The 18,466-nt window shown below is 34.7% G+C and overlaps 1 protein-coding gene across 1 annotated transcript in view; it reads right to left on the bottom strand.

Annotated features, from left to right (window-relative positions):
• Window positions 1-504: 504 nt before the first annotated feature.
• LOC110022299 (diacylglycerol O-acyltransferase 1) overlaps window positions 505-18,466 on the bottom strand; it is a 58,900-nt gene continuing 40,938 nt past the window's right edge. Inside the window, exons 11-16 of the mRNA XM_020721171.1 lie at window positions 18,440-18,460; window positions 8,896-8,958; window positions 8,555-8,602; window positions 1,229-1,291; window positions 1,007-1,060; window positions 505-803 (exon numbers count right to left, since the gene is read on the bottom strand). Of these exons, the coding sequence (XP_020576830.1) occupies window positions 699-803; window positions 1,007-1,060; window positions 1,229-1,291; window positions 8,555-8,602; window positions 8,896-8,958; window positions 18,440-18,460 (354 nt within the window). The 3' untranslated portion in view covers window positions 505-698. The remainder of the gene's footprint in view (window positions 804-1,006; window positions 1,061-1,228; window positions 1,292-8,554; window positions 8,603-8,895; window positions 8,959-18,439; window positions 18,461-18,466) is intronic.

Below are 18,466 nucleotides of genomic sequence, written 5' to 3' on the forward strand. Positions count from 1 at the left end.
CTCATATGAAAAATAAGGTTCTAGTTTTAATTTTTTAGGAGTGACATTACTCATAAACTTAAATAGTTTAAAACAATTGCATGACAATTTTTTATACTTAAGAACCTCAATGAAGTCATAATTAAGAGTTCTTATATTTGTTAGTTTTTCTCTTAAAAATACTTAATTTAACTATAAGTATACAAGAATTTGAGATTATTTTGATTAATGTGTCAAGAGTCTTCAACTATACTGCAATTGCATGAATTGGACTCATTTGGAGTTGGATCAATTTACTTTTAGTATCATTTGAGTTTGTTTTAACAAGAATGAGTTCTACTATAAATATGCTAAAATTGATGTTTGGATGATCTTCAATTAAATTAAAAAATTTTAATATATATATATATACCAATTTCTATCCTACATTTTAGGAAAAGAAGAATTTTTAATACAAAAGCATTATTATATGTATAGTAGTTATCCGAATTTTACTGAATATATAGAAATTATCAAAATGAGCGCACAAAAACCAATCTTTTTCTATATGCATATAAACCAAAATTTATTTTCTTGTGATCTCTTCCGTTAGGTTTCCACTTTATTTACATAGCTAAAAAATGGTTTTGTAGGAATTGAGCATTTTCCCAATATATGGAATGAAGCAGTAAAAGAGAAGGAACTTGCCTGCTGTGTTCTGCTGTGGCTGTAAACTTCAATCACTCCGTTCTCACTCTTCTGTTCATCACATCGTGGTAGTACAGGAGCACGCACATGGGCTGGCCGAGGATGCAGAAGAAGACCCAGAATATCATATTTCCCACCTGGCAGACTCATGAGTCAGTACGAGCCTGGATTTATTTTATGTTTTATTTTTTTAAGAAGATTTACATATATATATATCATGTATTTCCAATGTATTTACATATCTAACTTCTAAACTTCAATTTTTACATATACGCCATCTTAGCCATATAAGAATGTTCAGTAATTAGAAAATGTATTGTAAAATTAGATAAATGCATACCATTGAACTCTTAAATTTCTCCTGTAGATAGCGTGTTAAAATGCCCAAGGGAACCTGGTAAGCAAAATAAGTCAGGAAATAAGGCAAGAGCCGCTCATTAGCTGTAACAGAGGCTCTAAATTGTTATGAAAACTTCAGGACATAAGTAAAAAGCTCCATTGCCTTAGTTTATATTTTACAGAAGTTTGTTGCATGCAGAATATAATGGATGTGCACGTGTACCTGAAAGAGTATCCCTATGAAAGCCCAGAACTTAAATGTATGGCAAGGGACTCCAATGCATAACTGTGAAGTTGAACCAATAGAAAGAAGGATTAGGAAAGACAGAGAAGAAGCTGCGACGGAAAAATAATGTAGGGCATGAAGAACGGAATATAGTCAAGAAGTTGAATTATACACGTTGGAAGTAAACAAATAAGTTAAATTTTAGCGTAATAGAGAATTTTTAACCAAAGCACAAAGAGAATTTATGCATAAGTCGAATATCGGAAACAAAAACTTAGGCGAATAATATTTACTTTGTGATGCAGGACGCTATGCCCCAGAAACGGGAGGCAAACTGCAGTTCCCGCGATCGCAGAAAGACCAAATTGGTCGATATTTTTTTTTCCTACTTTTCAAAGAGTTTTAGTTTATCCCTCTTTCATTTCTAGTTCTTTTCTATATGTGTTGTATTAAGATTTGGATCCACAATTTTCACGTGTTTTCGAGACAACAGTCGGCCCCTCCATTTCTCAATTTGAGAGCTGTATCCACGGCTTGAATGATGCTCTGGCTATATCTCGCTCCCAAGATGTTAATTTTTTCCTCATCAACCCTTCCATGTCCCTCCTGCTTTGCTGCCACACCTGTCTCCTTGCTACAGCCGCCCGGAACAGTTGTCCTGGTTGTTCCTTCTTGCAGTTTCTATCTCCTGCTTGGATTGCTTCCTATCCTACCGTACCGACAGCCCCTCCTGCTGCCTCTCGCCGTCATCACCTTTCCCCTTGCTGTCATCACCCAGAACAGCCAAACTAATGTTTTCCAGACTCTCCGAGCCACCCTACACTCATTTTCGCCCCAACACAGCCATCCAAAAGCCTCTACTTGACACCTGTCTCCTTGCTACAGCCGCCCGGAACAGTTATCCTGGTTGTTCCTTCTTGCAGTTTCTATCTCCCAATCGTGCCATCAGCTGTCTGCTTGTTGCCGCCATCCGGGACAAGGAGTTGCTGTCCCTGCCCTTCCGCATCGCTTCCTTGTAACCGCCCCCCATCCCACATCCATCCAATCATTCCAGCCGCCTACCACCCTTTCCAATCTACTTAGCCGATCACCATCACCCCTGGATTGAACCCACGTTCAGGTTTGTGTGGTGTGTTGTTATTTCCCATTTCAATGTGTTTGATTGTAATTTCCTACTTGATTTCAGCAATAAAATTTGATTTTCTATTTGTTGTTGGTTAACTTCGATATCATTTGGTATTAGAGTTAGCCTAACCAAAATCCTATCTTAGACTTGCCTAAATCCATCACTACCTAACATAATCTACACCCAAAAACCCTTCCTTTCGAAGATTTTCCAAATCACCCACCCAAAATTTCTCTTTCCCACCTACATCAGCCCCCATACACCCACTTTCACCTACACAAACCCTAACCCTAACCACGCCACTGACGAGATAAGTGTCGGAAAACCAATCATAAGGAAATTACACAATATCCACTTATGAGAAATTCACAAAAAGATGTCCAAAAACATTATAGGGAATCCTTTAATTGCAATAGGAGCTTGCCGCATTCGAGAGTAGACAATCCGGAAGGGTCACCTGTAGCGACAATGGTAATTCGTCGAATCAAAAGGATGCAGTGAATATCTTCTACATAGCAATTTCAAGCGATGAACAATTAATATCCCGAAAATTTGGCATAGAATATCAAAGAAGTCAGGATTTTGAAGTGCATAGTTACTCACAATGTTTTGACGGCCACATGGATTCGAACGGGTTCATCAAATGGCTCCAGGTAATTAAACGTGTCTTTGAGTACCAGAACATCTCACCGGACATAATGGTAAAGCTAGCCTCCACCAAATTAAAGAAGAGTGCATTGTGTTTGGAAAATGTGAAACACCTATGACAGCGGGAATAAAAAAAATAAAATTATTATCAGGTTTTAAGATGAAACGAGAGTTGCAGCACTAGTACCTACTGGTTAATTACATGCATGATGTGCAGGCCCTAGCTTCAAAAGTGGACAGATAACAACACCGAATGATTGCCACATTTTACAAATAGAATTAAACTCCAGGATCAAGTAGATAAGAGTACACCCAGGGAAACATCCAAACAGACCTTGTCTAAGGAGAAACTAAGTCAAAGTGGAGAAGAGGTGGAGTCAACCAACATTACTATATCTTAGAAAGCGTTTCAAGTGTCACAATTTTAGGCACGGTGCATCAGATTGCCTAAACAAGAATACAGTCTATTTCACTGAGAATGAAGCAATTGCAAAAATTGACAATGACACAGTAGACACATAAGAAAGTGAGAAAACAAACGAGTACCAGCTCCCAATTGATGAGAGAGAGATGCATGCAATTCAAGTTGAGCCGAAGAGATATATCCCAAAGGGTTAACAATATTTGTTCTAGAAGCTCAAGGTAATAGGCGTTCATGCAGAGTATAAGGTTGTGGTGTCATAAACTACCTTTTTGAAGCGTTGAAAGAAGCATCAGTAAGACTGAACATTGGATGTCCCAAAAAAACCATAAGTTTGATGAGTCGATACCAAACACAGGACAACTCTAGATAAGAAAATTTCAGATTTTTCAGATATATATAGCATACCTCCTGAGTTGCCCTTACTGAGAGAGATCCAATATGTCAAAGATCTATACTTCTTGAAGACCATTTGGAGTCATTTGGGTATTAACTTTAATTCAGCAGTTTACCCACCAATAGATGGTTAGATCGGAGTGATGAATCACAACATTGTAAATCACCTTAGTATCTTTGTGGAAAAAAAACATCTAACAATAGGATCTAGGTCGTATCAGAGAAGAAAATGCCTCTCATGAGTGATTGCTATTGAGAGTTGCCCAACCTACCATAAATTTCATCTCAAAGTTGATTCATCCTTAGATACTTGTTTATCAGATACACTCATACGAATACGATGTGAGTCAATCACATATTTAATGGCTCGAGATGTGGTTCGTGAGGATACAAATCCACATGCAGTTCCAGCTATGTTGTGTCAAAATATGATAGATACTTATTATATCCAGATGTGCTTTAAAAGGAGAATGCCTACAAAATAGACTTACAAGGGGGATTAAGACATTTCTAATATCTTCAACCGGGTTTACCGGACTCCGTACTATGACAAAATAAAAGCTTCGACGAATGAATTCGAAGTTCCCTCAAACCTGGGAGAATGACGCCAGACATCCCGCCGAAAATAATTATAAAGCTAGCCTACTTAAGTGGAGTCGTCAGAAATCTGAGCTCCAAACCTTTCAACCGCCCCAACCTATTGTTTCTGAGAGAGAGCTTTGAGGATAAAATTTTCAGAAGGTAGATTGTGTTGTAGATAAGACACTACCCAGAGATTTTGCCCTCATTTTGTGATGACATATTTGATCTGGAGCACGAGGTTTCTCATAAGCGCAAGCCCCCATTATTAATTACTTCTCCTGATAATGTGAGAACATTTTGGCTTTAGGCTAGGTATTAAACATCGAATATTTAGCATATAGTAGCAACAAACATATAGTTTAAATTATAAAATTTATCTCTTACTAAAGCAGATAGTGGGAGAAATGGTGACGAACCCGATCAAGATTTCATGGTTCCGTCATCTCGGGTCGTCATGGTCCTGGATCTACTTAATCAGAGGAGTTAGTCGACCCAACCTGACTGAAAGATCCTTATCAGAAACTATGATTTACGACGTCCAAGATACCTTTATAGATTTGAGATACATGTTTCTCTATGAGGATAAATTTAAGTCGACCTTAGCTAACAGAAAATTGTGTCAATCAGATGTACACTTATTGTCCACAAGTCTAAAGGACAGAAAGTCGTTGAGAAATATATGAGTTGCAGCCATAGTCATAATATAATAGTGTTATTTAGCAACAAATCTCTGGTCAAAGTACTCTAGTCGTAACCACTATTATGAGGAGTCTTTAAGCCAAACCACATGCACATAGGACTTGGGTCACATCCTTACAAGCGTGAAATTATTTTGAGTGTAAATATCATGGCACACTTAATGTGACATTAGCTCTTTTGTGAGCTGAAGTAAATCAAAAGTGTTACCCTCAACAAACTATTACAAATGGTGGATGAAATTTGTTATAATTCTCAAGTGATTTAGTTTTAAAACAAGTGTTTGATTAAAAAATTAGTTTGAATGTTGGTTTGAAATCAACTCTAGTTGAAATTTTCAGTCAACACGGCCATCACGAAGGCTTTCACATTTAATACTTTCATAATTGAAATTAGTTTGAGTTTTGTCAGTTTTGATGTATTTAGCATATTTATCATATCGATTCCAGTCCTTAAGTAGGAGAATGATCGTACTTGGTGATTTTGACTTGCAAATTCTATTTGGAGTTTATTTGAATTTTGCTAGACTCGTCAACTCCAATTCTTAAGAGAGAGAATCGGACTAGGTAGGTGGGAATTACAACTCTGCCTTCTAGAAAGGGAGGCCCGATTGATTGCTTTTTTTAAATATAAATTATTTTAATGCAAGGTTGGTCTGATCTTGTGCAACATTCTCAAACCAATTGAGTTTAGGCGTTTAATTAATTTGGTGGAGCCCATGTGGGCATTCAATTTATTAACTTAGACCATAAAAATACTTGACATATTTTCTCAGAACATTCACATGATAAACTTGCATTTCTCTGAATGCACATATATAACTTGAGAGCACTCTCACAATTATATGAGAATATTTTTATGCACTTGCATGAATTCCAGAGCATCATATCGAAATTAAACATTGACTTAAAGTTCATAAATTACATTCAAAATTTTTCAAAGTTTAAGTAAAAATTAGAACCTTTGAATGAAAAAAAAAAAAGTTTCATTTTAAGCTTTAAAAGAGTTATTTTCTATTAGCTAACAGATATGTTGTGAATTAGATAACAAGATTTTCAAATTTTAAAATCCCCAGCTTTAAATTATTTTTGAATCCTATGAGCCTAAGTTTGACAACCTAAAATTTCAAATATTTTTAAATCCCCAGGAGCCTAAACTTTAAAGCTCAAATTATTAAATATGCTTCAAACGTTAAGAGTTTAAATTTTAAAAGCCAAGATCCTAGATATTTTTAACCCTAGGAGACTAAAATTTAAAAGCTCAATTTTTCAAATTATTTTAAAATTCAAATGATTTCGATTTCACATTATTTTATAACTTCAAAAATTTCAAGATTAAGTTATTTTACAACTCCAAATCACCCAAAATATCGGCAATCTCCCAACATTAAGCCCCGTTAGGGGGACATGGGAGAATGTTAGTCTTCCCAACGATCTTAAATAACTCGTTGGCAGTAACCGTGAGACACTGAGGCTAGGGAGAGAAAATATTTTATGCCCACGGTCTTCAAAGGCGCAATAGACCTTCAATGTAGCTGTAAAAAGAGTCAAATCACAAGTAAGCATTTCCTTGAGCGGTACTTTATTTTCCCTGAATAGTACTTAATTCCTAAGGACAGGTACTCACTTTTCCCAAGACGAGTATTTAAATCCTCTAAAATTTATAAACATTTCCAAAATAAATTTTCATTTTTTCTAGACAGTACTTAATTCACAAGGATGAGTACTCACACTTCCTTGAATAAATATTTCAAAAATTACCTTATTGCCCATTTTGTTATACCTTCTCATGCAAGATTGGCGACAATGATTGGCTGTAATTGGCGAGATGACCAAGGATAAAATAAATAAATACAACAAAACTTTTTTTTTTCTAATATAACATACAATATTAAGTACTTAATAATAAATGGAGGAAGTCTCGGCTGGCGGGTTAGGCTCAGGCTCAGGCTCGTCAAATGAATATTTTGAAAATTACTTTATTGCCCATTTTGTCATACCTTCTATGGTGACGACGATTGGCTATAATTGGTGAGATGAAGAACAATAAAATAAATAAATATGACACATTTTTTTTCTGATTTTTTTCTAATATAGAATACAATATAAAGTGGTTAATAACAAATTGAGGAAGGAGGCTTAGCTGGCGCGTTAGGCTCACGCTCGGTCTTGTGCACAAAGAAGAACGGAAGGGGATTTAGTTGAGGCGTCTCCAGTAAGGTGCTTGGGCAGGGTGATTGGGTCAATTTTAATGGAAAGGCGGAATGCTTTGACTTAGGGCAATGGAGGCTCTCGAGCAGGCAAAGGAGCCGCGTGAACAGAGGGAGATCAGAAAGGAAAGGGAGTTTCAGGCTAGGGTAAAGATGATTGAGCGTGGCTTTGGTGAAAGGGAAACAGACGGAGGTCTTCAATGTTGTCATCCCTTCATGTTGTTAGAGGAATGGGTCAGCTTTATAGTGCAAGATGAAGGGAAGAAAATAGGGCAAATGCTCGTGTTTGTTGCTTCAGTGGAACGAGCAATGAAAGTAAAGATGAACAAGATTTCAGAGGTATTCACATTCCACAATCCTGTCGTTGTTTTCCTCAGTAGCCCTAGTCGCGGTTCTATCTCTTGAACTGGGTGGAGGTGACGCGTGAAGGCTTACGCGACATTGTTGAGCCCGGGCGGCAGAAGTAGGAAGGGACTTTGAAAGTCTCTTTATACTGCGCTCCCATCACATGTCGGGAAGCAGAGAAAAGGGCGCTCAGGAGAAATAAAGAGAAATGGATCTGAATGAAGAGGAAGAACAAAAAGGAATGATTGGGTGAGAGAGTGACGAGGGGAAAACAGAGGCAGTGGAAGGAATTCTTAGAGGATTTTGTCTTCATTGTGGTTCTCCAAGTGAGCGGGGGAACAAAAAAGGAGGCTTCGCATCTGTTTGTAGCTTAGAAAGAGCTGAGGATAGGCCATCGAACTTACGTGAGCTTCAACACGCATGAGCATGTAATTTATTAAATAATTTTATTATTATTTTTTTCTCTCTTTTTTTTTATTTTACAGTCATCAATTATTTTAACTACAATATAGTGATGACATTTCACTTTTTTTTTTTTGGCACTTAAAGAAAAGAATTGTTATAGTCGTCTTTTTGTTATTGCAAAATAAGAAAAAATATCCTGCCGCATATCAAGCTTTTTAATATAACTTGAGAAGATATGTCTTACATCTGAATTAAATTTCGAGGATAAAATTTTGAGATAACATTTTGCCTGTAAGTACCCACAAACCCAAAGAAAACTGTCCTCCATTAAGACTCATACAAGACCAAAATATTGCTTTATTAAATCTATAGTATATGCCCTTGACGAAGGAAAACTTGAAGAGGAATAATGATGACACATAAAAGGAAGGAATTAATAAACATGTTTAAAATTAAAAAAGCGCTTAAATGCAGAATAAAAATATCTATACGTACCTCGTGAAACAAAGCGGAAATTAAGAATGAAATCAGAATAGCAACTCCCTGTAAGGAAAAAAATTTTACATCTTTAGAAGTAAGACCAAACCATAAAAGATAAGGCCTAATTCATTTACTCAGTTTAGCTCACAACCATGTTTTCTTTAATAAATTTTCTATTGCGTGAAAGAATAATGATAAACCCATCAAGTTAGATGAGACAATCAATATGAGTTACCCATCAAGTAAAAAAAAAAAACTAAAATGTGCGTAAAACACCACAACGTGCTGCACAGGTTTGGGCGAGTGTTTAGTACAGAAATATGCGTTCTTGATGCCATAATACAGCAAACATTTACCTTTGAAAGGCCATTCCTTATGCAGGGAAAATATATATGACGAACCATCCACTTGTGGACAGGCTGCATTCAAGAAAAGCATGATCAGTTAAGGGCAATGCTTAGAATATAACAAAATCAAGTTCACTGAATTAGATTAGAGAAATTACATACATACCACAATTGTTATGTAATTATAAATCTAACACCAAAAGTTTAATATTTACATTAATAGCACTACTGTACCATAAAACCTATGCATGAAATGGTGCATTTCACTTTCAAAAAGTTAGTCAGTGATATTTTTTTATGTGTAGTTAAAGATTTGAGTGATGTGTGTAACTATGAAATTTTAGGTGTTAGACATTTAAATACATAAGAATTGTATGGTATGCAAGTAAATGCCCCAAAAGACTATTAGTCCAACATACATGCCACAATACATAAATAGATTTAAATATAAATAGATAGAAGCATATAAGCATTAATTCAATGTATAAAAACATACAAAAAATAAATCTATATATGTATATGCATTCCGATCAGCATTTCAAGCATTCATTGATCCTCGAGAAAAATTCACAATTCCATTGTTATTATTGGCATATGTTTCCCCTCTAAAAAATTTTGGACATGCCACTGCCTCCATTCCCTAATGTAAATTTCATTGTCACTATCATCTTCAACATCATTAACTTTCCTCATCATCTCCCATCTTTTGGCCTAGCTGAAGATTTGAGTTTGTGAATGATCAAACCTCAAGCAAACCTCACTCCACAAGATTTGCTTGAAGTACTTAAATCTAAATTCAGAATTAAACCATGTTTAGTTGTTGATTGGCACAATCTGATCTCTATTTGTACCAAGAAGAGCTCATCAAGTTCAATTCAAAATCAATCAAGTCAAAGATTGGTTCAATTTTGGATCAAGTTTAAATCTTCTAAAGAAATCCATATTCCAATATGCATTTATGTACCTATTCATATAGAGATTCATGCATATGCAACTAGATGATACATGCAATAACTAGAACAACAAGCTTTTATCCCACGAAGTGAGGGAGGCTACATGAATCCTTTTCTCCATTGTGTACTATTGAGTGTCATATTTTCATTTAATGCTAATAAATTAAGATTATTTTTATACAGCATGCTCAAATTTTTTTAGGTCTACCTCTACTTTTATTAACATAATTCAAAAAAGTCAACTCTAAAATATATACTCTCCTAATTGGGTCATCAAATGGTTGATGTTTAATGTGACCAAACCATCTAAGACGACTCTCTCTAATATTGTCTGTCACTAGAGCTATACCAACCCTTTCATGGATATATTTGTTTCACATTTTGTCTTTACGTGTAAAGCCACTCATCCATCTAAGCATTCTCATCTCAGCAACACTTAACTTAATTTTATGCTCATCTTTTATAGGCCAACATTCTACGCCATAACACTCGCAGGTCTCACCACCATCTTACAAAACTTCCTTTCAGCCTAAGCAGTACTTTCCTATCACACAATAGGCTGATGCATTTCTCCACTTCAACCATCCAACTTCAATTCAACTAATAGCACCCCCATCTATATCACCATCACTTTGAACAATAGACCCGAGATATCTAAAACGTTCACTCCTTTTGATGACTTAATCACCCATGGCTACAACACCGCCACTAGATCTACTACTACTAAAATTATATTTCATGTATTCAGTTTTAGATCCACTCAAATAAAAACTTTTAAAAACTAAAGTTGATCTCTATAATTCAACTTGTTCTAAACTATTTCTCTAGTTTTATCCACAAGAAGGTTATCATTAGCGAAAAGAATACATCATGGTGCATCCTTCTATATAGGTCCAGTAAGAACAATCATGATTTAGGCAAAAAGAAATGGGCTCAGAGTTGATCTCTTATGTAATCCAACTGAAATAAGAAAATATTTAATCAATCCTCCTTTGGTTCGAACACAAGAAACAGCTCTAGTGTGCATATCTTTAATGACTTGAATATGAGTCTTATCAACACTAGGCTTTTCTTGAAATCTCTTAAGTACTTTTCTTGGAACCTTATCATAAGTTTTTTCTAAATCAACCAAAATTATCTGTAGATCCCCCTTACTGTCTATGTTCTTCTCCATCAAATCTCTGAATAAATGAATAGTTTCTATTTTAGACTTGCTCGGCATAAATCTAAACTAATTTTGAGAAATCTTTGTATCACGCCTTAATTGATGTTCAATTACTCTCTCCCATATTTTTAATGTATGACACATTAGCATAATTCCTCTATAATTTACACACTCTTGCGCATCCTCCTAAAAATAAGGGCCAAAATACACATCCTCTACTCCTCAGGCGTCAATTAAATTTTAAAATAATAGGAAAACGTTTAATAAGCTAAGTAATTTTAAAATCTCCTAAACATTTCCACACTTCTATTGGAATATCATCAAGTCATATTGATTTTTCACACTTCATTTTCTTTAAAATCTATTTAATTTTTGTATTACTAATGTGAGTGTAAAAAAAAATTATTATTATTAGCAATATTAAGATGACTAAAGCCAATATTATTATCAAAATCTTTGTTGAAAAATTTATCAAAATATTTCACCCACCTAATTTGAATATTCTCACCTAAAAAAGTACTTATTTTTTATTTTCATACTCAATACACTTTAACTAAATCTTTATCATTGTTATCTCCTTTTAAAGTTAATTTATACATTTATCTTCCACTCTATTGTATAATCTATCATAAAGATCACTAAAAGCAGAATTTTTAACACCACAAATTATTTTCTTAAGCTCCCTACGGGTCACCTTATATTTTATCCCATTTCTCCCAGCTTCTACATTTAAACAAGAGTGTGTAAATTATAGAATACTGTTGAAAGATCTCGCAAATAATGATGATTATATTCCATATTTATTATAACTCTATATTTAGAGGGTTATAAATTATAGGAAAGATCTTAGAAATCTCTATTTATTTTATCACCTTAATTAGAGAGATTAGCTGCATATTATATTTGTTATTATTTATTTCTTTACCTACTGTATTCTATTTTTATTGTTTTCTTTACCAATAAGTCCTGTAATAGGTATTTATACCCCTCTTTGTATCAATAAGAATTAGCCCTCTAATATTTTTCCACTATTTTTTCATGGTACCAGAGCCACGTAGGATCTAAATCTTTGGCCCTGTTTGATCTCAGAGATACGTTCACTTGCCGCTCGATCCATCTCGTGGAACTGTTCGACGCCCAGTGCGATCCGTTCTTGCGGTCCTGTACCTCTCGATTGCGTGTCTGCATCGCCTGTCTGTTCGACGCCTTGTACCGCTAGCTCAATCCGCTCAATAATTCTACGAAGGCGGTAATTTTGCTTCAGCGGGCTCGAGCAAATTCACGTCCTTCATCTTTAAAATGTCTGAAGTCACGTCGATGACAAACCAGCCTCTTCAGCCATCTCAGTCTGATCCTCAAAGAAATACTTTTGAAAATCATCTCATTCAAATCACTACAATCCGACTAAATGGTAATAATTTTCTTCGATGGTCATAATTTGTTCGCGTGTATCTCTGTGGAAGAGGAAAGATTGGCTATATCACGTATGATAAAAAAAATCTGAAGTGAAAGACATAACTTATGTCATTTGAGATGCAAAAAACTCAATGGTAAAGACATGGTTGGTCAATTCCATGAATGAAGAGATAAGTGCAAATTATCTGTGTTACTTTACAGTCAAGGAACTATGGGACAATATTTCAGAAATGTACTCTGATCTTGGAAATCAATCCCAAGTGTATGAGTTGACCCTACAACTTGGGAAAATTTGTCAATGTGAGAATTCTGTGACAAAATATTTCAATTCTCTTAAGCGGATTTGGCAGGACCTAGACTTATTCAACGATCATGAATGAAAATCAAACGATGACAGCAACCAGTACAAGAAGATAGTGGATACTGGTCGAATCTTCAAATTTCATGCAGGTCTAAACGTTGAATATGATGAGGTCCGTGACCGAATAATTGGAAGAAGAAATCCCGCCTCCAATTGGTGAAGTTTTTGTGGAAGGAGAGAAGAGAGTTGGAGACGTGATGTTGGGAAAGAAGACTGCAGGCTCAACCGAGTCCGTGGAAGGATCGGCGTTGGCTATTCCTGAAGCTCAAGTAAGCAGGAAAACTTCTCACAACCAGCATGTAGAAGACAAAAACATCCTGCACTGTGACTATTGTGGAAAGCCACGCCATACTTGAAAAAAATGCTGGCAATTGCATGATAAACCACCTAATGGTAAGGGAAAAAAATCTGGTGAACATAACACACCTACCGCAAATGAGATTGAGTCATCTTCACTTAGTCAAGAGCAATTAAGTCATCTTTTTAAACTGTTAAAATCTTGCTCATCATCTAATGCGCTTATCGATTCTATAGCACAAGCAGGTAGTAATCCTTTGGCCTTTTTACTAAGTACCACTCCTTGGATCATTGATTCAGGAGCCTCTGATCATATGACAAGTTTTTCTCAATTATTTGATTCATATTATCCATGTTCCCGTTTCGAAAAAATCATAATTGTTTATGACAGTTTTTCACCTATTGCAGGAAAAGGAATATTAAAATTTCAGAAAAAAAATCTTTGAAATTTGTCTTACATATTCCAAAACTTACATGTAATCTTCTTTCTGTTAGCAAATTATCTAAAGATTCTGATTATTCCATTTTTTTCTCTCTTTCCAATTATATTTTTCAAGATCGGAACTCAGGGAAGATGATTGGAACTGCTAGAGAAATAAATGATTTGTACAACTATGATGGAACGGATTCTGCGAATAAAACAGCTCATGGATTAAGTAGTACTAGTTCAAGTTTTGACTATAATCAAGTTATGTTGTGGCATAAAAAATTGGGGCATCCTAGCTTTCCATATCTCAAATTTTTATTTCCTAAACTATTTAAAAGTATTGATTGTTCAAAACTTCATTGTGAAGCGTGCAATTTATCTAAAAATCATCGTGTTTCGTTTCCAATAAAACCATATTCTGTTTCAAAACCATTTTATTTAGTGCATAGTGATGCTTGGGGCCCATCCAAAGTTAACACGTTCTGGAAAAAAAATGGTTTGTAACATTTACTGATGATCAGACACGAGTTTGATGAGTGTGCTTATTGGAAAAAAAAAATCTGAAGATGAACAACGATTTAAAGATTTTTTTCACATGATTGAAAATTAATTTCAAACAAAAATTGGCATTCTAAGAACAGATAATGAGACTGAATATTTCAACAAATATTTAAGAACATTTATTTTGGAAAAAGGTATTCTGCATCAATCCACTTGTCGTGACACACCACAACAAAATGACAACAAAATGGTATTGTTGAAAGAAAAAATAGGCATTTACTTGAAGTTACCAGGGCGCTTATATTTTCCATGAATGTTCTTAAATACCTTCGGGGCAATGCACTTCTAGACTCCTGTTATTTAATAAACAGAATGTCATCTCGAGTTCTGAAATTTAAATCATCTTTATAAGTCTTAAAAAATTATTTTTCCACATCTAAAATAACAGTTGATCTCTCTTTAAAAGTCTTTAGATGTGTTTGTTATGTGCATATCCCAAATGTATTTCGCTCAAAACTTAATCCCAAAGCTGAAAAATGTGTTTTTATTGGGTATGCTTCCAATAAACGTGGGTACAAATGCTTTAATCTTGAAAAAAGAAATTTTTTGAGAGCATGGATGTCAAATTTATCGACAATCACCTATTTTTTCAAAATAATTTTCTTCAGGGGGAGAACTTAGTTGAAGAAAATAATTTTTAGGAAATTTTACTCATTTCTTTAACTAATTCTGATATGAAAACTAGGATCAGCACTATTAATTCTATTTTGTCAGATGATACCTTATTAGAGACAGGGGGAAGTACTTCCAACGGATCATAATCCTCAACATGAGCTGCAGGTTTATACTAGAAAGAAATTCTATAAAGTTACTACAACCTCAGTTATTGCCTCAGCAGATGTTCAATCACATTTGCTGAATAATGGTCCTACAACTCAGAGTAACCTTCCATCTACTTTCACTCCTGATTTTGATCTTCCAATTGCTTTCAAAAAAGGAATCCGAACAAGCATGAAACATCCTATCACACAATACTTATCATATGAAAAACTATCAAAAAATGTCTATTATATTTGTTATTATTTCTTTCCTTACCTACTGCATTTTATTTTTATTGTTTTCCTTAGTAATAAGTCCTGTAATGGGCATTTATGTCCCTCTTTATATCAATAAAAATAAGCTCTCTAATATTTTTTCACTATTTTTTCTAATACTCGTAATAGTTTCTTGAATGTGTATGATATTTATCTTCATATGAATCATAATATCTACTAATTTCATTAATTTACCTATGAAAGTACCTATATTTCAATTTCATATGCTAATATTAGTTTTATTAACTAACTTTTTTTACTCATATTCGTCCATAATGTGAGAAATCTTGCTTATTTAACACTACACCCGACCGTCGGTGCAACAACCTTTGCATACTTTTCACTGTATTCAGGTCATATAGTGTCACTTTTAGGGGATGCATTTGCATTTATACAATGATTTAAAGAATTCATGTCATGGATGATATATGCATTTATTCAAAATCTAATACATAAAAAATTGATCTACACATGCACATAGATTTCAATCCAAATTTCAAGCAATTTTAAATCAATGAGTGAAATTCACAATTCCACTTCTAGCCACTAATTCCACATGTGCCACTGCCTCCTCTCCAATCATTCCAAACAGACACACAACCCTAATAATCAATTAATGTCCTAAATTATCCACTTTAAAATTCAAATCCTAACAAACTCAAACATAACTTATAAACTTCCTTCACCAAACCCACAAAAACTAGTTTAAATTTAAAACTAGCTTAATTGTTACAGGTTAGAGAGTCATACATCACCTATGTTCTGTGCACGCACACACGCACTTATACAACCCTTCCCATTCTCCCTCCCTCCCTCCTCTTTCTCAAATATAAACCACCTTCACCAAACACACAAAAACAAATTTAAATTTAAAACTAGCCTATTAGAGAGCCACATATCATCTAAATTGTGTGCACGCACGTGCACACATATACACCCCTCCCCATTCTCACATGCTCTCTCTCTCTCTCTCCCTTCCCCCCTCTCTCCATCATTCTCGTCTCTCACAGCTGCACCCCGTTGTTGTTGAGCTCACCACCTATGCATGTAGAGCCAGGTGCCCCCACATGTGTCCCATGCTTGCCAACCCGCACACACCCATGCGCATACCAAGCATGCATTCCGCACCCACACTCCCTAGCATAATCATCAATGTGCATTCTCATTTGCATCAACCAGCAACCACCTTTGCACATGCCGCAGCACCTCTTTCCATCTCTTATTCCATTCCTCCTCCCTCTCTTCTTCTCCTCTTCCTTCACGCTCTCTAAAGTTCATTGCCTCACTTTCTTCCTCGTCTCTCCCTCTCCACTTTCTCTCCACCTTGACGACCACAGATATTCCTCTCCCCTTCTTTCTCTTTCCCTCTCTACTCAAGAACACTACCCCTTTCTCCCTCTCTATCTCTCATATTTTCTCTATCTGCCTGATATAGATAAAAAAAGGAAAAAAAATTGAATAAATAAATAAATAAATAGGAAAGGAATGATAAAAAAAAAGAGAAAATGAAAAAATAATAATAATAATAATAATTTGCATTGTGATCATCATAATCGTTTCTTTTATTGCCTCATTGTTGATACCACACAAACGCAAGTACAATGAGAAGCATGCCTGCTGCGATGTTTAAGTACACACGTTCATCTTCCCAACATGACAGAGAAGGCTTATATTTGTTTGGATAATTTTTTGTGAAGGTTAAAACATACAAGTTTTCTTGTTATAGTGGATATAGAAATCATAGACTACCGAGATAATTACCTACATGTATCATTGTTGATGTGACGAGGAAAACTATTTGTGAATTTCCATGCAAGTACATGAAGACCCATACGTGCATGTCTTAGCGCGGTGGATGTAAAAAAGCCGGTCATGGCGTCTCAAACACTACTCATATACACATTTTTTCGCCTGGTGAATAAACAAAGCATTTTCAAAGATGCCCCCTAAGTAAGAAAAATGTCGAGAAGCTGACAAAATTTCTAGTGATAGAAAATGACCTTAAATGACTATCTGGACTGAAAATGAAATTAAAATGCAAAATAACATTTAAGTAAAGCTCAAATGAAATAGAAGTCTTGTTGAAAAAAATATAGACAAGAATGCTAGGGGCAACAGGAAGAAGGGGCCGGTGTCTGGAGCCGGATCCTTTATCTCTGATACCATGTAAATTTTGGGAATTGAGCAGGGTAAACTTATTGACATAAAAGGAGAGGTATAAGTACAATTTACACGATTCCTAACATAAAAAATATATAAAATAGAAAATATATAAAATAGGAAAGATTTACAAATAGGAAATACATAAAACAGGAAATAAATATATAAAACAGTAAATATAGGAAAAAAAATAAATCAATGCTACTAACTTCTAACATGAAGAAATCATCGTATTCATGTTCATACCAAACATTGGTCGTGGGATCGTTTTATTGAGATTTTGTGTTAAATAAATAGCCTAATTTTTCTCTTTTTTTTAAAAAGGCGAAAATCAATTATAAGCGCTTGAGATAATTATTTCCAATCAAATGATATGTTAAATGTACGTTTTGCGATTCCCAAAATTAATGTGGATTGCAAACCTCCGTTCCAAAGGAAACTAAGACTAAGGGAGCACAAGAGTTGTTTTTATTCACGGGCATGAAAACAATGGTAAGTAATTAGTTTGTGAAGGAAAAAAGGGCAAAAATAAGCTTGTGTTGATGAAGGCAACAACTAGGAGAACATTAGGTAAAAAGAACTGTATGCAGGATTATGACAATGCAATGATGAAGGTTGCAGATATGAGAATAAAAAAAGAAAAGCAAGAAACTCTGCAAATATGTCGATGGTTTTAATAAATTTCGTTTCAGCAAACACAAAATTTATACAATTATAGAAAATCATCTGAAGAAAAAAATTAGCAAAAAATAATTACAATAATTCACAATTTGATGAATAGATAGTTGAGATCTCTCAGATCAATAATGCGGAAATGAAAGCAAAAGAAAGAGAATGAAATTCTTAGTGAGTTTGAGTTCCAATTAGTGGAAATCATGCTGGTGTTTCATAACGCATGTTGTGCGTGTATGATTTTAATATAAAAAAAATGAATAAATCCTAATTTTCTCCATTCTAACAGTCTTTAATGAGTATTCAGAGAGTTGATGGAGAAAATATTACTATCATGCAATACAGAACAAAAATTTAACTAGAACTTCGTCATATGACAAGAGGATGAATATAAAAAAGGAAGATTTTTCATATGAACAGCATTTTTCACCAAGTATAATACAAAATGGATTCAGTAAGAAATTAAGTATCGAATATTCGTAAAGTGAGCTGAGATATGAGGATTACCATGTTCCACATTCTCCAGTACTGTTG

Source organism: Phalaenopsis equestris, unplaced genomic scaffold, assembly GCF_001263595.1.
Source record: "Phalaenopsis equestris unplaced genomic scaffold, ASM126359v1 Scaffold000180, whole genome shotgun sequence".
Taxonomy (NCBI): Eukaryota; Viridiplantae; Streptophyta; class Magnoliopsida; order Asparagales; family Orchidaceae; genus Phalaenopsis; species Phalaenopsis equestris.